The sequence below is a fragment of the Maylandia zebra genome, linkage group LG14, assembly GCF_041146795.1.
Source record: "Maylandia zebra isolate NMK-2024a linkage group LG14, Mzebra_GT3a, whole genome shotgun sequence".
NCBI classification, from domain to species: domain Eukaryota; kingdom Metazoa; phylum Chordata; class Actinopteri; order Cichliformes; family Cichlidae; genus Maylandia; species Maylandia zebra.
The window spans coordinates 3718830-3744527 of NC_135180.1; the positions used below are offsets into that span (position 1 = coordinate 3718830).

The 25698-nt window shown below is 41.2% G+C and overlaps 1 protein-coding gene and 2 long non-coding RNA genes across 3 annotated transcripts; 2 read left to right on the forward strand and 1 right to left on the reverse strand.

Annotated features, from left to right (window-relative positions):
* Positions 1 to 1365: 1365 nt before the first annotated feature.
* Positions 1366 to 3236, forward strand: LOC143421916 (uncharacterized). The gene is made up of 3 exons (XR_013101516.1): positions 1366 to 1530; positions 1902 to 1994; positions 2631 to 3236. It is a non-coding gene; the product is annotated as an uncharacterized LOC143421916 (long non-coding RNA).
* Positions 3237 to 5572: 2336 nt separating this feature from the next.
* LOC101475537 (dehydrogenase/reductase SDR family member 13) lies at positions 5573 to 8631 on the reverse strand. Its single transcript, XM_004572786.6, has 5 exons — positions 8390 to 8631; positions 8190 to 8308; positions 7295 to 7418; positions 6436 to 6762; positions 5573 to 6262 (listed from the first exon to the last, which is right to left on the reverse strand). Exons 1-5 carry the CDS (start codon positions 8511 to 8513, stop codon positions 6003 to 6005), a joined length of 954 nt encoding a protein of 317 aa, XP_004572843.1. The 5' UTR covers positions 8514 to 8631; the 3' UTR covers positions 5573 to 6002.
* Positions 8632 to 8775: 144 nt separating this feature from the next.
* Positions 8776 to 10026, forward strand: LOC143421917 (uncharacterized). Its single transcript, XR_013101517.1, has 2 exons — positions 8776 to 9137; positions 9663 to 10026. It is a non-coding gene; the product is annotated as an uncharacterized LOC143421917 (long non-coding RNA).
* Positions 10027 to 25698: the final 15672 nt, after the last annotated feature.

The window sequence follows — 25698 nt, forward strand, 5'->3', positions numbered from 1 at the left end:
ACTGACAAAAAGACAGAATGCTGAAACTGAAGATTTTAACTGGGAGTGACCAGGATAGATGAGATTTGAAATGAATAAATCATTGGGAGGTAAGTTAGAGAAGCATGGCTGAGATGGTTTGGAGATGTGCAGACGAGGGTTATTGGATGTACTGGACAAAGGATGTTGAAGGTGGAGCTGCAGGCAGGAGAAAATGAAAGACCACAAAGAGGTAGAACTACAGAAAAGATTCAGATTTTAGAACTGGATTGCTAAGCATTTGGTGTGATGGAAGCAGAGGACCCCAAGAGGACTTGCTGAAAGAGAAGAAGTCCCTTCCATGTTTTTGGTGTTTTTCTTCTTCCTCCCCTTCTTCTTCTTCTTCTTCTTCTTCTTCTTCCAGCTGCTCCCTTTAGATGCTGCCACAGCAGATCATCTATTCAGTTCAATTCAGACCAGGCTGAAGGAGGGGTGGTTATCTGCCCCGACCAGGTGAGGAAGACAGGATGAAGACATACTGTGGAAGAGAGCCAGTGATTAATAATAACTACTGGTTGAATGCAGAGTGGTTTATAAACACATGGTGAGTGAAAAAGAAACACTCAGTGCATCATGTGAAGCCTCCAGCTGCATAGCCTTTTTAAGCATAATTAAGGGAGGACTCAAGGTCACCTGATCTACACTCAAAAAAGTGAAATTTGGTGGTTATTGCATTTACAAGACTCTAACATGTAATTTGAACACAATGAATTTATGTTTCTAAGGTGAACGTAATAAAATCATATAAGATCTACATGAAATTTACCAACTTAGCGCCTCTTAAATTTATTCTTGTTGATATGACATGATAAAATCTAACAAGAGTGGTTAGCTGCCTTAAAGACTCGCGATATCACAAGATCACGTGAGATTCTAAACAACAAGAGGCAGGAAAGCACATGGTTTGCTTCGCGGTCATCTTGGAAAGGTAAGAGTGAATCTATCTTCATCCATCTTGATGAAAATACTTTTTGCACAAAGGTATCATTAGTTTGTCGATTCTTTTCAGTTCTATTTATTCACATTTGTTTTTTTTTGTGTGTTTTTTTAAATATCTGTTTGTTTATGCCATTCTAGCTAGCTAACACGTTAGTGCAAGAATATAGCACAATGTCATGCTAGCATGATAGCCTAATATGAAAGACTTAGCTACTCCAAATATAGATATTGTTTATAACTTAACCTCTGCACATAAGCTAGTTTGGCTCTACCACAGACACTGTTGTGATAAATTTACATTTTACATGTGGGTTGTTGAAATTTGTAAGTTTGTAAGTTGCAACTGATGGACAGTGGTTTATTTAACAATTTATGTGTTTTTAGTACACTGAGGAGGAAAGACAAAACATGAACAGATATGTTTTCCTGTTTTTTAATTTTTTTGAAATTAAATATTTTTCTACTTAATAAACTTGGAGACTTGCAGTTCCCTCCTGTAAAGATAATAAATGTTTAATCTTATCAGGTGGTGAAAGGTCTGGAGAGCTGGCAGGCCAGTTCATCAAATTCATAGTGAGCTAATATTTTTCTTAAAAATTATCACATTCCCATGTTAAAAATGTAATATATTCATTTGTAAGTGACATATACTTTTGAGACCAAGAAAACATTGCATTCTGATTTTATGTACACATCATCTAAACTTTCTTGAATTGGGGGTATGGCATGATTAAATTAATACACAATTTACAAAACAATATTAAAATGACAGACTTGTCTAAAATGCATAAATACTATTTGAAAAGATTAAGACTGTAAAACAATAGCCTCTGTATTTCTCACAAATTCCTGGTAATTCAACTAATAGTTCTTTAATCCCACTGCTAGGTCGTTGAGATGGATTTCCCTATATATTTGTTTTTTTTCCCCCTCTGTGTATAAAGACTGATGCTGTTGAAATCAGAAGAGAATACATCACCAAAGGTCTTTGCATGTACCTGAATGAAGATCCTGAGAAGCTGGTGAAGGATTACCTGGTATGTTAACTTGCCTGTATCCTTAACTAAGGAGATGATCAAAGATAAGCTTGAACTACATAAAAGAGTTTCAGGGGATGGGGTTTTCCTATAAATTACCGGTGGCTGTAAAAAATACCTTTTAAAATAGGAAAAGTAAGAGCTTTAAGTTTCTCACTGGATACTACACACACCATTCTTGAGTGTTTTATACTATCATTATTATAATATCATTATAATAACCTCATTCATACACACATTCATACAAGATTTTTATGTAACATTTACACTTCAATGGATGTATCAGGAGCAACTTGGGGTTCAGTATGTTACCCATTGATAGTTTTAGTATCAGATTAGAGAAGACAGGGATTAAACCAGTAGACAACTTGCTCTACCTCCTGTGCCACAGTCACCCCTATCACAACTCAAGATTTTGAAAGACAGGACATTGTTGAGGTATTGAATGAACTTCTCTTGAGTCAGGAAAAATATCGGGCAGTCATTTTTGATTACATTTACATTATTATAAGGCTTGAATGAGTAAAGCTTTTAGGTATTTTACATTAATGTAAAACAGATATTTACTTTTAAAACTGTTTGCAATGGACATTAGTGAGAAATCATTATCTTTTTTTGTTTGTTTTATTGTCACAGGAAGTTGATAAAAAGCATCGCCACTGCCATAGCAGAGACAGTCTTTGGAATCTGTGTCATTCGGTCAGAGGGTGCGGAGCCTGGCGATGACCCTCAGGATGTTGTGATTGTTCTAGAGGGGGTGGAAGTGATGGGTGAGTTGGGCAGTGTAGTTTTTGCAGTGACAATGTTGCTTGGTCTGGTCTATTCACTGAACCTGAGCTACCCTCTGGAACTCAGGTACACCTTTGAGGTCCTGCACAAGATTCTTATGGAATTAGATGCACACAAACTATCCAACAGCACACAAAGTACAGGTTCTCAAAAGACTATTTTCTCATTGAGAAATGTTTCCATTACAACAGCTACACCATGTATCTGGACCATGAACCTAAAATAATTGCAGATATTTTCTTTTTTGAAAGTGCATCTGTTGACCTTCAAAGTAGTTGTATTGGTCATCGGAAAATCACCTGCTTCAGCCATTCATTGTTGTTAAAAAAATTGTTTTAACAGGTTAACTTTCCACTTTGTCCACTACTTTTTTTTCTGTTATGTAACTTGTACTTGCATTTCATGTATTCTTTATACATTATGTGAAATTTGCTATAAATTCAATAAATTGGAGAAAACAAAAAGATGTGTATGACAAAATTTTATTTACCTTTTAGATGTAATAGTGAAATGTATGTTAACCAGGCTCTAGACTTTGTTAAATGCTCCAAAAAATTACTCTTTAAATTAACTTAAAATAATCATGGAAAGAATTTCCACGTGATTAAATTGCTTTCTATTAGCATTAAAGACTTGTGTTGGAATAACTTAATTTGTATGAGTTGGTTCAACTCAATTAACTTAAGCTGGGACCAAATTTAGTAAATTAGTTGGAGAAAACCTACTGAATTGAGTAGGTTTAAGTTGGATCAATTCAATTGAGTTGAATTGATCCAACTTAAAGAACAAAACTCTTTAAGTTGGATCAACACTATTAAAATATATTGGATCAAAATGCAGTAAATACGTTGATTCATCAATCTTTAATTAAGTTGGTCCAACTTGAGTGCATTAAGTTGGAGTAACAGAATTGCATAATGCTAAAATAAAGCAATTTAATCACATGGAAATTCTTTCCATGATTTTTTTATGTTCATTTAAAGAGTTATTTTTTTGAGTGTAGTCCTAACTATATGTTTGATCAAAAAGGAAAGACGGAGAGGGTGTGTTTCCCAAATCCAACCAGGGAGCTGGTTCTGCAGAAGAAGGGCCTGAAAGCTGAAGGCTCTGCCTCCCATTCTACTTTTAAATACTCTAGGAACCACAAGTCAGCCTGCAGTCTGAGAGTGAAGTGCTCTAATGGGGTCATATGGTACTATAAGGTCATTAAGATAACATGGAGCCTGAATATTCAAGACCTTCTCCTTGTGTTTGAGGAGAAGAATTTTAAATTCAATTCTGGATTTAACAGGGAGCCAATGAAGAAGAATATAGGAATATAGCCAATAAAAGAGGAATATCTCTCTGTCTAATCCCTGTCAGCATTCTTGCTGCAGCATTTTGGTTTAGCTAAAGGCTTTTCAGGGAAAATATGCTTAATCCCTCGACCTTTCCCGACACCTTTCAGTACCTTTTAAAATGATCATTGATACCAGTTGATACAATTCCTTCTCTCTCCATATTTATATTTGAATATTTTATTATAGGTTAGTGGTTCACATTTCTCATGAACTGTGTGTTTCTATGTTCTTCTCAGTTATTCTCATACTCACTGTTGTCATACCATAAGAAAAACACTTTGGAAGGTCTGCACTCTTGAACTGAACTAAGGACCTGTTTTTGTTGAATTTGTGACCTCGTCCTCCTGGTGAGGAGGATGAGAGTAAGTAGAAAGTATGAATAACAGTGTAAGCATGCACCCTGCGTTGTTTTATGTGCAGTGTCATTTAAAAACATCCTTAGCTCAGTTTCCTAAATTGATACCTTGATTGAAAGATTATCATTCATACAAGAGCCACGTACTCAGACGTGTGATGAGGGTAGGCCCACTGGCTGTACATATGTGTCATGACTTGTTCAGCACTTACAGTGGCTGAAATGCTTAAACCATGATACAGTATAATCATGACAACAACACTCCAAATTCTAGTGACCAAAAAAACCTACAGAAAAAGTGCCCGTATGAATGGGTGAATGAGGTAAGTTGTGTTCAATCATCTTCACTTCACTTCAAGTGCTCAGAGTAGAAAAGTGCTATGTATGAACCAGTCCATTTACCATTTGCTCCATAATCTGATTGGGTGTTGCGTCCTTTTACTACTGAATGCCTCCTATGCCCACTAGGTGGTGATGGAGAATACCCTCTACCCATATGTCACAGTGATGTATATATATCATACGTGGAACCACCAAAAAAAATTTCATGTAGAGTGAAAGATGATTAGTAAGTGGTGCTACAAGTATGATATAATACTGTCACATAGATGACTCCAGGCTCATGTTTTATTTTGACATTCCTTGATCTGTGTTCAGTGTATTTAGTTTTGCTTCCTGTTTTTTCCTCCTGTGTCTCATTCCCTCGTTATCCCTCTGTGTATTTGAGCCGTTTTTTCCTCTGTTCGTTGTTGTGTCGTGCCGTCACATACCCCACGTGCTGTTTCCACGTGTGGGAAAAAGTGTCTGTGACTGTAATTAGCAAACCATGAAACAGTTTTGTTTACCTGAATTTTTAATGTTTTGAGCTGGTTTGTTTTTAACGATACAGGGGATTAAAAATGAAAAAGGAGAGAAGGGATATTGGACACAGGTGTTCTTTGTTTTTGTCTTCAGACAATTCAAAATAAAGGTGGAGATTTGAGATTAGAAACAACGTAGCAGCTCAAGCTTCCAGTTAGTCTTCTGAAAGAGTAAACGTTTGAATAAACTGATTATTAGCTGTATACTAATGCAATAAAAATTCAAAAACTTGCTGTAGTCACATGTAGATGTTTATTATGTAAAACCTGTCATGACAACACCACTCTGCTACTCCACCTACTCAACCAGTGAAACCAGGATCATTCAGCTAACCAAACTAGTTATTTGAAACCTGCTTTTTTTTAGTGACTTCGAGACAGTCTGGACTTGCTGAGATTGAAGATTGTTTACTGTGGTGCAAAAATAAACCAGTCACTCTGGTTTATTACAAAGCCTTATCTAAGTGTATACATCTTATGCACTCAGTGCACAGAATAATTACCGATGTGAACATCTGATCATTACTGTAAAAACAAGTCAATTATGTTTACTGAAAATCAGTCCAGTCATTCTGGCTTTTGTTTGGTTGAGAAACAAAATCAGGCAAAGACTTCATCTATAAGTATCACAGAAACAGTGAAAACTTCACACTATTAACTATTTTTATGCAAGGCCACATAGTCTCTCGCTGAGCTCCCAGAGCTTCTTTGATGCTGCATCATCCTTAGCTTTGTCAGAAACTTCTTTCACTGTGCAGTTGGAGAAGAAACGTCCGCTGAACGGTTCAATCCCCTCCTGGAGGGCACAGTGCAGGGTGGTCTGGCATCCCTGCTCTGTGTTCTTGAAAAAATAAGCAGTGAGGGGCTTCAGGAATAATTGCAAAGTCGAGTTTATATTCCTGGCCAGTTCAGAGTTGATGGCTCCTGCAAAAATAGAAGAACAACTTTAACTTGAAGGGAAAGCTGGTTAGATCTGCTTCAGTTTCTAAATCATGTAGGATCAGAACTTAAAGTGTATACCGAGTGTGTGTACTATACATTAATTCGGTGTTTGTTTGCATGAACTGATGGGGAATATTGGTGCCATGCCCACTGACCTGGATGGAGGCTGTAGCAGGTGACATTGGTACCCTTCAGTCTCTTGGCCAGCTCATGGGTGAAGAGGTAATTGCACAACTTGCTATCAGAATAGTACTGAAGGACCTCCATGAATGAGGTCCCCAGTCCAAGAGCTTTGTGAGTGTTAAGGCAGTCAAAATCAATTTTTCCAAAGTAATGTGCCATAGATGACACGTTGACCACCCTACTTGGTCCACACGCCTTCAGCTGTTCCAGCAGCAGATTCGTTAACAGGAAGTGACCAATGTGATTGACACCAAACATCAGGCCCAGTCCGTCCGCTGTGCGACCCTGCATTTGCACACCTGGACAAAACATGGAGAAAACTTTTATCTTGTTTCAAGATGTGTTAAGATCTAAACAAGCAAGACTTTTAAACATCTGATCACAGTAGAGTAGATAGTTAGGTAAGTCAGATAAGTTCAGGCCACAGGAATAGTCAACAGAATCCTGATTCTCTAGAAGTGCACGTTTAAGTGTATCAGAACTGACTGACTTCTTTCTGTATTTCATTGCAACCCTGAATGTTCAAAATCGGCAGCACGAGGATCATAACCTTGCAAAGTTGACATATGAAGTAGTTCTGTGAACTGGGATGGATGTTGTGTAATAACTGTGTAGCCTTCTTTCTCTGTATTCTTTACGTAGTGTGCTAAAGTGACTGGAAAACATTTTAATCGCTTTCCAAAGCTCACCATGTTATCCATTAAATGTATAAAATCCTTTATACTCTAGAGATAAATATATTTATAATAATATAAATATAATAACCAATGACGACAGACACTGACACAGTTCTCTGTTCATATGACATGAAGTTGCAATGGACAGCCAAACCTGCATTATTGATGAGGATGTCCAGTCGGGGTTCAGATTTGAGGAAGTTTTCAGCAAAACTGCGAACAGACTTTAGACTCCCCAGATCTAGCTGCATGAACACCACCTGGTTGTTCCCGCTGTCCTGCAGAAAACATGAAAAACTCATTGAGCACATAACTATTTTACAATGTCCATCTACTGTCATGAATGAGCCTGGTATAACCTGTACAATAATTGTTAGATTTGTATTGTTGGATTGTCATTTATGCTTAGAAATATATATTTATATATGCTTAGAAGTATATAACCATTTGTAGATTGAAAGAATGTCTCATCCTAGGAGGTCTGTAACAACTCTGTGTAGCATGAAGAGGGGGGTGCGTTTACTCCTCTCCAGAGTGTTGTTCTAGCATGGATCACACACCTCTTGGGATCATGAGCGAGGTTGTATCTTCTCTTCTGATATATGGTATAGCAAACACACGTATATCTGTTTAAGTATAAGTGCCTTTTGTTTAGATGAACTGCTGGACTTCCAGACCAGTAGGTTTAGGGAAGTCGTTTATGGGGTCACAGTCTGACCCCCCCCCCCCCACACACTTACTTACACAACGCACAGACAAGGTACTCTTTGTGTGTATGTATACGTCATATGTTAATGAACCTATGTATATTCATGTAACCTAACGGACGAGAGAAACTGGGGTCAAGCGTTTGTCCAGTTCTCTCCCGTGCACGAGAAACATAAAGAACTTTGCCAACTCGTGTCTTGCTTTGTTGTGCAGCTGAATTGTCTTGAACGTTCCAGCGAATAGGTTTAAGCTACAAACCTATCAATAATGTACATACTAGATAACATTGCAGGTTATTTAGGACAGACATGGGTCTTTTGCTTGGTTAAATATCTAGTCACCCTCTTGATTTCTTCAAGTGCAGCCTCTCCTCGCTGCTTGCTGCGACAGGCCAGAATCACCCGAGCTCCTCTTTTAGCCAGATCTAGGGCTGTGGTCTTCCCAATACCCGTGTTGCTGCCTGCAGGTGAAAAAGCTTTTATTCTGCTCATCAAAGAAACATAGTGCAACACAGTGGCCACAAAACACAGCCTTTACTTACCAGTCACAATCACAGTTTTCCCATGTAGCTTTGCTTTGCTTGTGCACCTCTTTCCTTTCACTACAATCTCACGGTAAAAATAAGCAACAGCTATAGCAAGACCCAAGACCAGCAGAAGGCACATTGTTCCTGCCTCAGTTTCACAGCAAACTGCCTGCTCACAAGAAGTCTAAGCAATTCAGCTGGCTGTAACTTGCTCTGAGATTTAAACAAACACACCCATTTCCTGCATGGGCGTGACTGTGTCTTTGTTATCGGGTTACAGCCAATGACAGTCATTGGTTACAGCCAAAATGAAGCCAAAACGTCTCTATCGCCCCCTGGTGTCTGGCTGCAGTATAGGTCATAAACCCCGCCTCTTCCATGTGGCTGGGGTCAGACTAAAATAAATTTATTCTCCTCAGATAATTTTTTTTCCAAAGATTCTTTCTTTTGTTGTCAATAATTCTCATCACGTTGATTTATGTCCAAGGGGTCTCCTCTCCCATAAGTTTGATTCTAATTCCTACCGCGGTGATGTTAAATTGGGGGTGAAACGTCATCATAACAGCTTTGACTGGCAGCTGCAGTCACGGAGAAACTTGCGTATCTCTGTCCGGGAATAGCAGATAGAGCGTAGGCTCTGAGAGGAGGGCCAGCGTTTACGCTACGAAAACACGACCGAGTGTTTTAACCTGACAGCCTGAGGTGTTCTTCAGTAAACTGGACTACCCGACAGAAGGACCCGAGGCCCCGCTGCACTTTTTCGGTAAGTTAAATGTGTTTGTAAGCTACTCAGTAACTACCGTCCTTAGCTAGCTCCTGAGACCTTAGCTAGCTAAAATGAGCACTCGGCTGTCAGGGTTCGTTTAGCTAATCTGTGCAGGTAAATGAATTTACTAAAGAAATCAAGAGAAACGTCCCGGGCTACTCAGTCACTAATTACTGTTCCTGTACTTTTATTACAAGTATTATACTGTAAAAGCAACAGGCTGCACCCTGCTGCAGCTCCTGTGCAGAGCTGAATATTAAATATGTGCAAACAACATGTTTTCAGTCTCTTGCCACATCTGTAAAGACAGTAACACCATTTTTAAAAGCTTGTACTTCAGTAACTCCTCATTAATCAGGAACTATGGATTAAAGTACTGTAGTGTACTGTAATACTGAAAAAAATGTAAGAGAATAACTTCAGATCCTGAGTGTGTGAGGACAGAAGAATCAGCTTTATTTCAATTTTGAGGGATAAAATTTATATCTGAGTTTGATGGTTCTGTTCTCTTTGTGATTACAGGAGCTGCCCTCAGATTCAGACCTCAGCACCACCCAGTGACAGCAGACAGATCATCCAACATGTTCACGTGTGAACTGCAAAATGAACTGATGAAAACAGTACAAAGGTTAAAGTACCACATGTGCTGTAGTGAAAGCTGCAGCTGTTTTATTGATAAAGTTAAAGACAAAAAAACAAAAGGATTAATCACACCTGTAACTGTGTCACATATATCAGCATTAACACGACCTCAGTTTGGTGTTTCACAAAGCTGCTGATCTCAGACCTGCACAGCTTCCGTTTTAAACACTTGATGTACTCAGCTGCATGAAGAGCATATGAGATTTTCTCTAACACAATTAAATAAAACCTGATGAAGGTCAAAGGTCGTCACTTGTATGTTTAACTACAAACTTGTCATCTGGAATTCTTTCAGTTTTTTGCAGATAGTGTGTTATTTACCATAAAGTAATTCAGAGTTATTCATACCAGAGTAACCAGAGAGGATCATATATTTTTAAATGTATAACTTTCTACAGGACTAAATATAATATCTTTATGTAAAAGTCTGGAGCCTCTGGGGAGTATCTGAGTATTTATAACATTACACAGTGTTCATGAAATGCTGGGTTTATCCATCTCCTGGGGCGGGCCTACGGAGGAGTGCTGAAGATTTCCCTGTGAGGGAGCTGCTAGTGAAGAGTCCTGCTTGATCAATGCGATGAGCTTCAGTGTTCCTGTTGTTTTGTAAATGAAGCCTCTCTCAGCGGGTCAACAGAACTTCTGGCGCAGGACAGCTGTGATGAAAAAAAGGCAAGAAGTTTCTCCAAACCTCTGGACCCAGGAAACCCAGCTTGGTCCTGATGGTCTCCCTCACTAGTTTCTCTCCAGGGTGAATGTAGCTGTTGATATAATATGGACTCTATTATTAAATGAAAAGAACAAATTAGACTACACTACTAAAACCTGCTGTTTTTAAAGTTTCCATGTTACCAGGCTGTAGAGGGCTCTGAAGATTTAAACAGTTTAGATCCATTACACTCACAGTCTTATGTTAAAATCTCAAAGGACAGCATTATATTTTTGATATTAATAGTAACTCTGGGCCTCTGTAGAGTTTGCAGATGATCTCATCTCTGTCTAAAAATGAATAAAAAAAAACACAAGAAGTGCGCATTTCAGAAGGACGCTGCTCATAAAGTTACACAATTACACAGCCGAATTCACGTTTATTGTTGTATTTACAAAATACCATCGTTTTTGTCTTTGTTTGTATCATTTTATTTTGTTGTATTTATCTGCAACACCTTAAAGGCCGGTCCATGAAAATATAAAAATATTATATAAATTTTATATAAGCATCGGGGACAATGCTGTCTTGCAATTGTTGAGGTCACTAGTGTGCGCCCTATTTCTTCCAGGATCACTCTTCATTTGTAGGTTTTAGTGGACTCCTACTACTGTGACGTGGTTTTCATGGGCCAAAGGCATTTGATTCCAAGATCTGGGAGATTGTAGAAATGAGCAGTGATGCCCTTCTTGCCATCTTTCCAGAAAAATAAGTGATCTGGAAGCTGTTTGGCTTACTTACTGCAGCAGCACTTTCTGCACCTGCGTAAAGGTGCACATTTACTAACAGTATGTGTTGCAGCTTTGAATCTTTTATTAATATATATTTTGTTAATATTTTGGCTATGGTGTCTTGTTATGAAATATATAGAAGACTAACAGTGTTAGCTTGCGGTCAAAGCTAAGTTTGACTGGGAAACTCAAAGCTCAATAGTCTGTATCAACAAAAATTCACTGCAGCCTGTGTAATATTTGATGCATCATAATTTATTCCAGTCTATCTTGCAAATACATATTTGCGTTGCAATGTCACGCACAAACACACACAACTATTAGATCCTTAAGATCAAACCTGTGTCATTCTTTTGGTCCACTGTAGTGTAGTAAAAAAAACAAAAAACAAGTGAAGTGGCCACAAATGGCCAGGATAGAGCCCAGAGGGTTAATTCGTAAAATGTATAAAAATATGATTGATTACAGGATAATACATTACTGTTAATAGCAACTGTAAGCTTTTTACTTTGAAGTTACAAGTATAAACAATGCTGTTACCTTTACACTAATTTTTTTTTTACCATAAGTATGGACATAAAACAAGTGAACAACATTTTATAATAAGCTTAATTAGAATTCTGTACACTGCAAAAAAAAAAAAAAAACCCACAACAACAAATAAAAAACACAAACAAACAGCCAATGCCTTCGTCTGTTTATTAAATGTCAAACATCGCATTGACCTGTAGTCTCTGCTCGTCAGCACATGCTTTTAAAAAGAGCTCCGTGTCCTCTGCAAACTGAAAAACAAAGAGGAAGAAGTCCCTCTACACAAAAACACTGCAGATGACAGGCCAGGCAAACATCTATTGACCTGTTTGAATGCCTCCTCAGCATGTGAGCCTTGAAGGGTTTTTTTAAGAAGACTAAGACCACAGTGAGGGAATTCCATTTTCATGGACTTTCCACAAGCCGCAGTTTCATTTAGCACAGAGGGTAGAGCACATGAATGTTCTACCAAAGATTCAGAAAATGGTTTAGATGCTGGAGAGAAGACATCGAGAGGGAGATGGGGCTCCACGGAGAGTTCAGTGGGGAGCAGTCCTGAACACTGACATGACAATAATTGACTTGCCATATCCCCACGCTGTATGACTGTCATGTTACAGACAGGGCAGTGAAAGTGCACCGGCATATCATTTTGTCTGTAAGAGAGAAAAAAAAAGAAAGAACCCCACATGTAATTTAAATGTAGTTGTATAGAATGCAATCAGTTCATCTAACAGTCAGATTGTACATATTAACAAAAATATCCAAGCCATCCTCAATAATGAAAGCAAAATGGTGTGGATCACAAAAGCAGTCAGGAAATGTGGTGAACAAGAAAAAAAAATATTTAATGAAAACTAGAGATGGACGGATCCGATATTACGTATCGGTATCGGTCCGATACTGACCTAAATTACTGGATCGGATATCGGAGAAAAATAAAAAATGTAATCCGATCCATTAAATATCACGAAAGCACCTCACAAAACTTGCAACACGCCGTAACTCACCTCAGAATGTTAGCAGTATGCATCACATGATAGAGCGGCTGTGGCATGCAGGACCTGTCGGTGGTCTGGATAGCATTTGGAGTTTCGCTAGCAACCCGGCATTTCATCTCCGACAAAGTTATCCCCGAAAGAAGTAAAGCAAGTGTGTAAGTCCATCTCTGAATGTTTGTAAAGCATTCCTGCGTTAAGCTTAACAACTGATATATGGAGCGACTGCCTCTCTCTCTCTCCCTCTCTTGCTGCTACTTCAATCATGAAATTGCTTAATGATCAGCTGATCGGCTTTTCTGTCGTGAGTCCGTCTCTCTTGTTTGTTTTTGTTGTTTTGTTTTGTTTCCTTCCAGAAAGAGGAAACCAGCGGATAAACAACAGCAGCACGTTTAAGCTTGATAAGCTATTGTTAGAATTTATTTAATATTACTTTCTACACCAGGATCCTTTTGTAGCTGACGCTGGTAACTGTGCAGGGGCGGATCTAGCAAAGTTTAGCCAGGGGAGCCGATAGGGCATTAACAGGGAAAAGGGGGCACAAAGACATACTTTTCTTTCTTATTCTCATTTAAAATGTCTAGCTTTTAATAAATAATTATCTGACACCCAAAGTTTTAATTTGATGCAAAATGAATAGAAGTCCATTACTGTATTTAGTAACGATTAAGTCTAATATATATACCCTAGTAAGCTATAGTACTTTTTATTTTGGGAAGGTACCATCTGTGCAGTGTGCAATTTTGTTGAAGAAAGATGTTAATATTTTAATATATTGAAAAATAATTTATTTCTGTGCATTTTTTTTTCACACTGCATCAAATTAAGGTTGATTACGTCGATTAAGCATCATGAGGTGGAGGGTGGTTCCCTATTTTTTATTTATTTATTTTTGTTGTTGCTAGGAGTTGGAACCCTATTAGTTAGTTTGCTTAATATTTACGCTAAGTACTCTTTAAAATACCAGAATAGGGAGGATGGTGTAGGTTTAAGTTTATTAGATTGATCAGTATTGCTGAACTATGAAATATTTTTTTTGCATACAGGTATAACTAGGGATGGGTATCGAAAACCGGTTCTTGTTGAGAACCGGTTCCCACTGTTTCAATTCCTTGGAATTGTTTGCCATTTTTGCAAACGATTCCCTTATCGATTCCAGTCGCCCCGAATGACGTCACCACGTTGCGGAGCGTCATTTACCTGGCAGGAAACACGGCGCGTAAGCGGCTCAAACGCTCAAAAGTTTACGAGAATGGATGACAACAGGGCAACTTGCAATACTTGCAAAGTAGATATTTAATTTAAGGGAGGAAACACTACGAATATGCAAAAGCATTTGCTCACAAAACACGTGATAACCTTAAATGAATGTCATGTTTTTAATTCCGCTCTGGACTCGTGAATCTCAACCCAGCAGCAGCGGTAACGTTTGCACGTCCTCTCCCGTTAATGCGGCAGGTAAATAATCAACTAACAGTGCATATTATGTTAGCGCGATCTGCCTTATTACAAAACCTGCTATTACTGTGCATTTAGGTGACAATGATGAGACAGACAGACAGAGTCTGGCTGGCTCAGATGCTGGCAGTTCTCGCTGCAGTCTACCGGTAGCGTCTCCTTTCAGGCCATGATTGACGAATGTCACCGAGCAGTGACTAAGTTTGTGGTAAAAGGCTTGAACCAGTGTTGCCAACTCCTCAGTAAGGAAAATCGCTATTGGTTGTCCTAAAAGTTGCTAGAAGTCGCTAAATGACGTCATCGCCTAATTTGCATAATTGGTCATGCTAATCTAATTGTAACCTATGTTGTTGGAGAGAGAAATAACATCGTGGAAGAGACATAAAGTGAGTAAAAAACGTCCTAAATGCATTTAGAGTTTATTTAGAACTACAAATTAAATTTATTTTAGCAATTATTGTTTTTTTTAATGTCACAATTCCAACCCTGCTCCTTTACCCGGGCTTGGACCGGCAAAAGTGACCTGAAATAGGCACTCTGGTGGAGTTACTTTGTGTGTGTGTGTTTATAAGTAGTTTTAAACCTTGTGATCCACAAAACAGCATAAGAGTAAAAGAGTAAAAGATGAACTGACTGCGTTACAGCACCCACTGCTTGTTGAGAGTAAAAGCGATACGCGCTTTCACGTCTTTTTTTAGCGACTTCTTTTTTCTAAAAAAAAAGTCGCTAAGGGGTCTGAAAACTCGCTAAATATAGCAACAAAGTCGCTGGCTTGAACCCATTTGCCACAGCAGATGCCCCCAATTTTAGGTAAGTGAATGTGTTTAATTGTAGGCAGGGACATTACTGGATATTCTTGTGTAATTGCTACTGAATAATTTATGTTATACTTTGTTATTGCTACAGAAGAATATTTATTTATTTTTTACATTTACAATTTTTTTTCCTGGGGACCCTGTGACACCCCATTGAAGAGCCGTAGGCTGGATCTCTTAAGATCTCACTGTTGGGTTTGTAAGGCCATGTTACCCCTAAATTTCTATCTTGTTCAAAGAGAAGATATAAAATGAAGTTCTAAGCTAATCGAACTTAGTGTTCTCCTTTTTTAAAAAGAATCGATAAGAGAATCGATAAAGAATCGAATCGTTAAACAGAATCGAAAATGGAATCGGAATCGTGAAAATCTTATCAATACCCATCCCTAGGTATAACAGAATAGCTTTAGTGTAGTTGTTGTTTTAAACTTGAGTATGAACTTATACAAAATGCAGCAAGATATTTAAAAAAACAGTTTTGTTGATTAAAACACACTATATCGGATTCTTATCGGTATCGGCAGATATCCAAATTTATGATATCGGTATCGGTATCCAACATAAAAAAGTGGTGTCGTGCCATCTCTAATGAAAACACACTTTTTTCTCTTGCTGATGAATGCACTGAACTGTAGATTAAGAAAAGATACTTTTAAGTCAACAAAGAGACTGCAGAGGTGCTGAAAAGAAGTGCATATTTATAACTTTAACTATGATATTTAATACCAACATACCTTTGAAAAGCAAAGCATTTTTAATGTGTCCATTTACACTGAACAAAAATATAAACGCAACACTTTTGTTTTTGCTCCCATTCCCCATGGGATGGACGTAGAGACCTAAAATTCATTCCAGATACACAATATAACCATCCCTCCCAAACAGTGGTCACAAATCAGTCCAAATGTGTGGTAGTGGGCACATCTGCTATATTGAGATAATCCATCCCACCTCACAGGTGTGCCACATCAGGATGCTGATCTGACATCATGAGTAGTGCACAGGTGTACCTCAGACTGCCCACAACAAAAGGCCACCCTGGAATGTGCAGTTTTTTGCGCTATTGGGGGTCTGGGGACCCAGAACCGGTCAGTATCTGGTGTGACCACCATTTGCCTCATGCAGTGCAACACATCGTCGCATGGAGTCTATCAGATTGTCAATTGTGGCCTGTGGAATGTTGGTCCACTCCACTTCAATGGCTGTGCGAGGTTGTTGGATAATCGTGGGAACTGGTACACGCTGTCGTATACGCCGGTCAAGCACATCCCGAATATGCTCAATGGGTGACATGTCCGGTGAGTATGCTGGCCATGCAAGAACTGGGACATTCTCAGCTGCCATCTGCCCTGAACAATGTGAACCATGATTCATCCGTGAAGCGCACACCTCTCCAACGTGCCAGACGCCATCGAATGTGAGCATTTGCCCACACAAGTCTGTTACGGCGACGAGCTGGAGTCAGGTCAAGACCCCGATGAGGACGACGGGCATGCAGTTGAGCGTCCCTGAGACGGTTTCTGACAGTTTGTGCAGAAATTGTTTGGTTGTGCAAACCAATTGTTCCAGCAGCTGTCTGGGTGGCTGGTCTCAGACGATCTTGGAGGTGAACCTGCTGGATGTGGAGGTCCTGGGCTGGTGTGGTTACACGAGGTCTGCGGTTGTGAGGCTGGTTGGATGTGCTGCCATATTCTCTGAAACGCCTGTGGAGACGGCTTATGGTTGAGAAATGAACATTCAATGCACGGGCGACAGATCTGGTTGACATTCCTGCTGTCAGCATGCCAATTGCACGCTCCCTCATTGCTTGTGGCATCTGTGGCATTTTGCTGTGAGACAAAACTGCACATTCCAGGGTGGCCTTTTGTTGTGGGCAGTCTGAGGTACACCTGTGCACTACTCATGATGTCAGATCAGCATCCTGATGTGGCACACCTGTGAGGTGGGATGGATTATCTCAATATAGCAGATGTGCCCACTACCACACATTTGGACTGATTTGTGACCACTGTTTGGGAGGGATGGTTATATTGTGTATCTGGAATGAATTTTAGGTCTCTACGTCCATCACATGGGGAATGGGAGCAAAAACAAAAGTGTTGCGTTTATATTTTTGTTCAGTGTATATGCTCTTCGATCTTTGCCCTGAAAGAAGGGCTGAAAGGGGGGCACAGAGGGCAGTGAAAGAGTCTTCTGCAACACGTGGTGCATTCCTGCAATTCTGGCTTGGTGGCAGAATTCCAAATTGATATGTGCATCTAAAACAGAGAGAAAAACAAATAAACACCATATACACATTTAAGTTCAGGTTTTAGCAGAAATAACACGTTACAGTTAGCATGTAAGAGATTTGGGAGAAAATTCATTACAAAACCTAATTTACAAGACACTTTTATTTGTGACATACATATCTATTGACATATAACAGACAATTTAACAAAGGCTAACTAAAATCTGGGCAATAAAAAAGCAGAACAGAATGGAATAGAGAATATTAATATTTATAAATGTATAAATCTCTTTGTGACAAACTTTACAATGTTGATGCAGGTGGAATGAGAGACATGAATAAAGCGCAATATGCAGTAAATGGAATGTGCATTGATGTCAGATAGTGAAAAGCAGTGAAGTGAATTTGTTAACAAGCAAAAATCAAATACGTTCGAAAGGGACCACTAAATGCTAACCAGAGGTGTCAAAAGTACACACATTCCTCACTAAAGTTTAGATACCTCGAGGGTATGACAGTTGTTGTAACGCTAACAAAGTGCCAACGTAATCAGTGTCAGCAAAGTAGATGATTCCTAGAATTATATATTTATTAACGGCGAATTTATACATGGATGACTCTGTACCAACCTTTACGATCGATTTGCAAGGTTAATGATCCATGCAGGAACGAGACAAAAAAAAGAAAAAAGAACGTCTTTCCACCTACTGTGGAGGTCACGTGTTTCCAGTTACTGTGGAGGTCCCAATGGTCGTGTCCAAATTCATGGGCTGCATCTTCCTGTGGGCCGGGTCCTCAGAAGGTTGGGTAGGCTGGAAGTAAACGGCTGGGGAAATTGGACAGTCTAGCCTTCTGATTAGCGTGACCGCTGTCTCGGTGGAGTTTAATAAACTCAGCCGTCTGCTCCTTGCTATCTAAAATATAACAGGACACTGGCGTAAATTCTCGACCGTCTCATACTTCTGTTTAATCAGTTTTCTGTTTGACGTTTAGTCAGCTGTGTAAAAACCAAGGAGGACCCCACCCGGGGGATTAATAAAGTTTTATTTTATCCAATCTAATAACCCGGGGTAGCGGTCATGTCCGGTTGGGGGCTCTTTTGGCTCTCAGGTGACTGTTTCCTCATGGCTGCGTGCAGCGGGGCTAGAGGAGGGGCTGTGCTGTCGGGAGTGGGTTACTGACCTGGTAGCCTGGCTGCCCCTGGGTGGGTCCGGGATGGGCGTGAGGTTCTGGGGGCGCTCCGTCTCTAGGCTGGGGCCCTGGCCGGGCCTCGGGTCCTGGTTGGTGTGTTGCCGGGGTTGTGGGCGGGTGGGTGCATGGGGGCCCATCCCTGGCGCAGGGTGCCGCTGGTGCGTCGAGCCACCTGGGGGGGCTCTTCAACTGGTGGGGGAGATTGTCACACCTTGCAGGAGCTTTCCTCTCTTCAGGAACTCTCTCTGCAGGAGGGGGAGATACAGGAGAGGTGGAGGAAGATCTCAGCCTGGGCGTCTATTGTCTCATGTAGTCTGGAAGATGAGTGGATGGTGGGGTGGGTGCAGTTTTCTCTGTGGTGGGGTTGGGTGGACTGTCCCGGGCTCTGTGGGGCCGGGGGGCGCTGCTGCACTGGGCCCCGGTCTGGATGGGCCTGGGCCCCCTTTCCCTGGCGGGTCGCGGAGTATGGGAGTGCCTACTGGGGTCAGCGGGGGATCTGGCCCCAGGGAGGGGTCACCTGCCCCTCCCTTCCTTCCCTCCCCATCTCCAGCTGCCTCCCTCTTCCCGCTCCACCACAACCACCCACACATGCAGGGCCTTGGAGTAGGGGTATGTCACCAGGGTGCAGAGGAGGCTACCCCCCCCCCCCCCCCCCCCGTCCCCCCGTCCCCTTCTGGCTGCCTCTGCCTCAATTTTATCCCACAACTTGGACATTCACATTACTCACACTCTCATTACACATACATATAGGATCTTGGGGGTGGGCACGATACACGGAGTCCAAATTACCATCAGGGTGTATACCTCACCCCTGGCGTCGTTGCCCACCTCTCAATTTTAAATACACGTAGACATTGAGGGCTAGCAGGAGGGACTATGCGCTTACCTGCTGCTCTCTGGCAGGTAGCTCCATGCCCTCCTGGGTTTTAATTGCACCTTAGAACACACATGCATCAACACTACAATGAGCGGGTGGAGGGAGGTTTGGAGTCTTCTCTCACCCCCGTTCTCTGCGGCCTGCTGGAGCGGGGGGGCTAGGAGGAGTTGGCCGTCCGACTGCGGTCTGGAGTGTGGGGCCTCCCTGCTGCTACGGAGTCGGGGCGGTCTGCCTCCCCCCACCGCAGGGAAAAGGGTAACACCACCTGGGTCTGGGTGCAGTTCCCCCCTCCAGGGGCAAGGGTACCTAGACCCGGTTCGTAGAGTACGCTTGGGGAGTGTGATCGTGTGTACAGCGTCTCTTTATGTCTGTCTCCACGTTGGTTGAGTGTGGAGTAAGTGCATATGAGAGCATGAGGGTGGGAATGGATGTTTGTGTCTGTGTGTGCCTGTATGTCTGTGTCTATATGTCAGGTTGGGTATCAGACGCCACCTCTCTGGGGACACCTCAGGCCCTCCAAGGTTTGGAGGCCTATCTCCACCCACCACCACTTCCCCTGCCAGTGGCGGACTCCCTCAGGTGTCGGTGCGTTGGTGGTTCTTTGTGTCTGGGGATGGGCGTCCAGGTACACACTGGCTCACTCCTTGGCGGCCGCTTATCGGGGCCTGGAGCCTGGGGCTCGCTCGGGCCACTTCGGAGGTGGGGTGCCCCCGGCCTCTCGGCCTGGGGCTCGGTCACTCAGGCACAGCTGGCTGCCGGCGGAGCTCACGGGCGCGTCACTGCAACTCCCCCTGGCTTCTGCTCGGTGGCTGCTGAGTGAGCCCTCATCTGGGACTCTCCTCAGCTCTTACTGGGACAGTGGCGCGGCTGCCCCTCTGTTGGTCTTCCTTGGTCTCTTGTGTTCTGGGGGCCTCTGGATGTCTGGAGTTTTGATCTCCTCCATACCTGCTTCATACCCTGGAGGGCGGGGCTGTGGCTCCCCACACTCCCTAGCAGATCGTTACATGGAGAAACCTTTGGAATATAAGCATGCTGATCCACACAGGTATGCACACAGGTGTACACACGGGTATTCACAGACGCGGACTACAGCTTTCTTGGCTGCTGCCTCAAAGCACATTGTGCGCTGTCTATCTTGCGTGCTGCACAATATCGTTTATTATTTAGTATCTACTGATATCTACTGCTAGCTAGTTTATTGTGATGGTGCTGTTTTTTTTATTATGTTGCTCTTTGTTGTTTGCTTTCTCTTCTGTTTTTTTTCTCCATACAGGTGACCCAGGTGTTTTGTTTTGTTTTGTTTTGGGTTTTTTTGTTTTTTTTTCTTTCTTCCCCCCCCTTCTCACCGTCTCTTCTCCTCTTTGGTTTTCTTTCTCTCCCTCTCTTTCTTTCATTCTTTCTCCCTGTCCTATCCCCCAGTCATGTCTGTCCCGTTTGTAGCAACTGAAAATAAAATAAATTCATAATTATAATAAAGGTCAATCAAATGGACCAATATGGCAAGACCATGATGATCTACTTGGTAAAATTAATCCGCTTGGCATCTTTCTTGGCCTTAAGACAACAATTCTGATGGCTAAAGATCCAAACGGGACACAAAAAAAAAAAACAAAAAAAAAAAACAAGGAGGACCCCAAAGTTTTATTTTATCCAATCTAATAACTTTAATCTCAGCCAAACCGATTTACTCACGAACAAACAAAACACTGAAAAAAGCCCAACAATAACATTTTTAGGTTGTTTAAGTGACTTATATATTACGTTTAACCCGAGTAGCGAAAGTCCACGGTGATCTGAAAATGATGTGCCGGGAGTTGTGCCGTTCTCGGCGGTATCAGTGACCCTCGAGCTCCCGGCTAGCTATCAAGCTGGTGGGTAGCATGTTTGAGAGAGAATATGTGTGTCTGTGACTGTCGGCTCTCTTTTCTTGCATTGTCTCCTCACTGTACAGAGTTGTGACAAACCACCTGTTTCTGGCCGGAATCCCGGCATACAGGTACATTGCATTTCCCTCATAGACTGCTGACTTTACCATCTTTCTTACTCGGCTCTGAACTCTTGCTAACTTAGGTTGGAACTTGTCTGTTTTTCCCCTGTGGCCGAGTTCTGGTTTATGCCACCCTACACCTTCCCACCCTTAGTGATCGGAGTTTGGGGGCAACATTCCAGTTGACTTCTCATGTGTGGTGTGGTTAGCTCCTTTGAGTGCTCAGTCAGGAAGAGCTGGCATGCATTATTAATACAATTCTTTAATTTAATTTATTTTAAAAAGTCATTAATGGTGGTAATGTCAAGTTGTAGCACAGCACCATGGGCCACCACTGTGTTATACACTTGCAGAGGTATCACATCATGCTCAGGAGTACATCAGTGTTTCTTTTCTTGCTGCCCATGCTAAGGCTGCCATTGAATCCAAACTGTGCTGTAAAACTCCCTGGACTTGGGAGCCTTGATCAGAAGAAGGATATCTGCCTTGTTCAGTTGTAGAGTCCCCAAAAATGTTTCTCCAGGAGACAGTGGATAAGGGGCACACTGGAGAAAAGTTAACTGTGGTGATGGTGCATCTTGTTTTTCTGAATCTACTGCAGAAATGAATGCAGGTCGTTTTTGACCCACCTATGAAAGTTTGGGGTAGTAATACAAAAACTACAATTTTTGTAAAATGTGTAAAACGTAAGGTGAAAATTTCAATTGTATGATATCAGCAACATGTTTTCGAGGAATCGCTGGAACATGAAATGATGAAGACTTTTCATTAATTAGATATTGCAAGAAAACAACCTCACTGGCCAACTGCACGTATGTATCTAAGGGTTGAAACTGATTTTAGACACTTGCCACTGTCTGGGAACATCCGGGCACTCTTTTTGAAAAGTTAGCCCTTCCAGGTGCCTCTGAGCTGCCTACATAGCTAAACGCTGGACAACTAACAGCATAAAATGGGTAAAATGTTAACAGCTGAATGGGATTAATTTGGCATGTTTTACTAACTAACAGCGTAAAAAGTGAGCTGGCCCATGAAAGTCAATCACACTTTGAACCAGATGTTGATTCAGTGCATTCCTGCAGCATGTGCTCTCCGCTATCATTCAGATGTGATAGCAGTAGCATCAGTAAAACCAGCTCCTGCGTTTCCCTCTGTGATTTCCATGGTTACATTTGGGTCCATGGCAACAAGCAGAAAATGGCAACACATTACGAATGCCATTCTACTGAAAACAACAAAAGTAGCAACATCACTCACTGAATTAATGACTCTTTAGCTTCCTAATCAGATTCAGTCATTTATTTACTGATTACATATTAGTGTTTCTCAGCAATATTTACAGAAAGGTATTGTGAAATAGACAGAAAAGAAACAAACACAAACAAAGAAGATATGGTAACTGACATGCCACAGTAGCATACATGGATGGTGAAAGAGAGGGGCTGCTATTCATCATCATGAGATGTCACCAAGGAGCGTGAGCCTGTGCAATTATAGTTAAGGTATGATTCAGCTCCTGATCTGTGATCCATTGCCAATACTCCCCTACATCACCACGTGCTGGTCATAGTGGATGGTCTGATTTGGGGGGTTCTCTCTCTGTACTTTAGGGTCATTAACTCGTTAAATAAGGTTTTGAGATGACTGCCATTGTGAACAGGTGTTCTATGATTAAAATCAAAAAAACATTTAAAATGTTTTATCAAAGAAAATCTGAAAATTTAAAGCCGAATGAAGCTTAATGTTAAATGTAAGACTTGACATGGTCTTCAATTGATGATTAAAGTCCTACATGTTTTCCTCAGCCCTCTAACTCGTATCAAGTACTTTTCCCAAACCACTGGGTCGCAGCACAGTTACACTGTCGGTCTCATTCAGTAATAAAAGCAGATTGAGGCATCCTGCACTCTAGTGGTTGCAAAGTTGAACAACACCCTACTCAAAAGAAGACAGCCACACACTGTGGTGTGAACTTACTTCCGTTCCACTTCATTTCCCTGTGTTACTTCTGGAAGAACTTTTACATACTCAGTACTCAGGGGTGGATCAAGAGAAATCTTCTTAGGGTGGTATGAGGGTGGCATGGAGATCAAATGGGGTGGCAAAAAAGAAAAAAGTCTTTTTTTTGACACATATGCGGCTGTTACATTCTGCAATATGCATTATATATCATTAAAATAGTAAGTATACAAAAATGGAGTAACTATACACATGTTTCAAATAAATATACTACCAGTTAAAAACATGAAAATATTAGATGATTCATTACATGTCACACTCAGTGTGACAAAGTGGCTAGGACAGAATTCATTTGTCATTTGTCACTTGCATATATTGTTATTTTGTGTTCTGTTATTTTACAGTCAGCCATAATGCTTTAATTTAGACATTGCTGGTGTAACTTCTCTTAACACACAATATCCCGGGTTTTGTTTGTGGTAGCAGTAGTTACATTCTTTACATCCATGCATGTGTTTTAAAGCAAACACTACTAACTAGTGATGGTCCGCTTGAAGCTGACGCTCCGGTGCGTGTGTCAAAAAAATCAACACACTGCTTCAGAAGCACTGTGTCGAAGCTTGACTCGTTTGGCCAGAGTCACGTGATCAGTGACGTCCGAAGCTTCATTTAGAGCCTAACTGCTTCGGTATCTGATTCAATGGTTTATAAGGAAGCAAATCATTCGCGGGATTTGTGGAGTGTTTTGATGGTGACAGATAGCGAACCACTGATCATTCTACTGAGAGATTTGGAGCCAGCGAGGAATAAAGGAGGTTCTGTTGTGTGGGAGAATTTTGAGTTGATTTTTGTCAATCGGGTGGGTTTTCCAGCTTTGTGTTCTGGCCGTTTGCTTTTTGTTTTGTGCGTGTTTATTATATCTGAAAACGGGAAAAAGGTAAAATGTCAAAAATCTGTTTCCATAATATAAATATCATTAAATATATAAATATAGACTTCAGCCACTGCACAGAGACCTGCCATCTTCAGAAGTTTTCTGATGACTCTGCGGTGGTTGGATGCATCAGCAGGGATGATGAGACAGAGTACCGGGCTGTGGTCGACTCCTTTGTCACGTGGTGTGAGCAGAATCATCTGCAGCTCAACGTGGCAAAGACCAAGGAACTGATCGTGGACTTCAGGAAGACCAGGAAACACTTGACCCCTGTTTCAATCCAGGGGGTCAGTGTTGACATTGTGGAGGACTATAAATACCTTGGAGTACACATTGACAATAAACTGGACTGGGCTAAAAACACCACAGCACTTTACAGGAAGGGCCAGAGTCGTCTCTATTTTTTGAGGCGACTGAGGTCCTTCAACATCTGCCAGAAAATGCTGAGGATTTTCTATGAGTCTGTGGTGGCCAGTGCGATCCTCTATGCTGTTGCATGCTGGGGGAGCAGGCTGAGGGTCGCAGATGCCAACAGACTTAATAAACTGATCCGTAAGGCCAGCAATGTTGTGGGGATGGAGCTGGACTCCCTCAAGGTGGTGTCGGAGAGGCGGATGCTGTCCAAGATAAAGACAATGTTGGATAACACCTCCCACCCACTCCATGACATGTTGGTCAGTCACAGGAGCTCGTTCAGTGAGAGACTGAGATTACCGAAAAGCACCACTGAACGACACAGGAAATCATTCCTGCCTGTGGCCATCTCCCTGTACAACGCATCCACTTAACACACTGTTTGCTGCTACAACTACACATGTTTCTTTTCCAAATATTTATTTATAAGTAACTTATGTATGTATGTATGTATATATATGTATATATTGTACTATTCTTAGTTAGCGTATTGTCTGTCTTGTCTTAATGTTGGTTTAAAATGGAGCACTGTAACAAAAAATAATTTCCCCCAGGGATCAATAAAGTATTCTGATTCTGATTCTGATTCTGATAAATATCACCCAATGTATATACTATATATATATATATATAATGTTCTTCCTCTACAGCCCCCCCCCCCCCCCCCCCCCCAATTTTTGCACATGTCGAGGAGCGTGTCAGGCTACATTTCACTGTGTGTTATACTTGTATAACTATGCATGTGACAAATAAAGAACCTTGAACCTTGAAATAACTTTAGAAAAACTTCCACTTGACTCTTTACATGTAATGTTGTAAAACTATATATTTTATTGTTTAATTAATCTGAAAATGTTAGTCTGCCAAATGTGCAGCAATTGAATTTCTTTATTCTCTTTATCTGATCGTTTGTGGGGCCCAGGTAGACTGTATAACTGCATCTCTACCAGTTTCTCTGCACTCCAGCCTCTTCTGTTCCATGTGAAGGGATTTTCCTTAAGGCAGGAGAAATTATCTCCACAAAAAGGAACAGGTTCAGTCATCGCACACTAGAACAAATTCTCTTTTTAAATAAAAATGAG

Excerpts from the sequence above, each read along its gene's own strand:
- LOC101475537 (XM_004572786.6), bottom strand. The coding sequence starts at position 8,513 with ATGTGCCTTCTGCTGGTCTTGGGTCTTGCTATAGCTGTTGCTTATTTT. Across the intron at positions 7,419-8,189 it reads CACTTGAAGAAATCAAGAGG|GACAGCGGGAACAACCAGGT; the intron begins GTGACTAGATAT and ends TGTTTTCTGCAG. Across the intron at positions 6,263-6,435 it reads CTGCTACAGCCTCCATCCAG|GAGCCATCAACTCTGAACTG; the intron begins GTCAGTGGGCAT and ends CTATTTTTGCAG.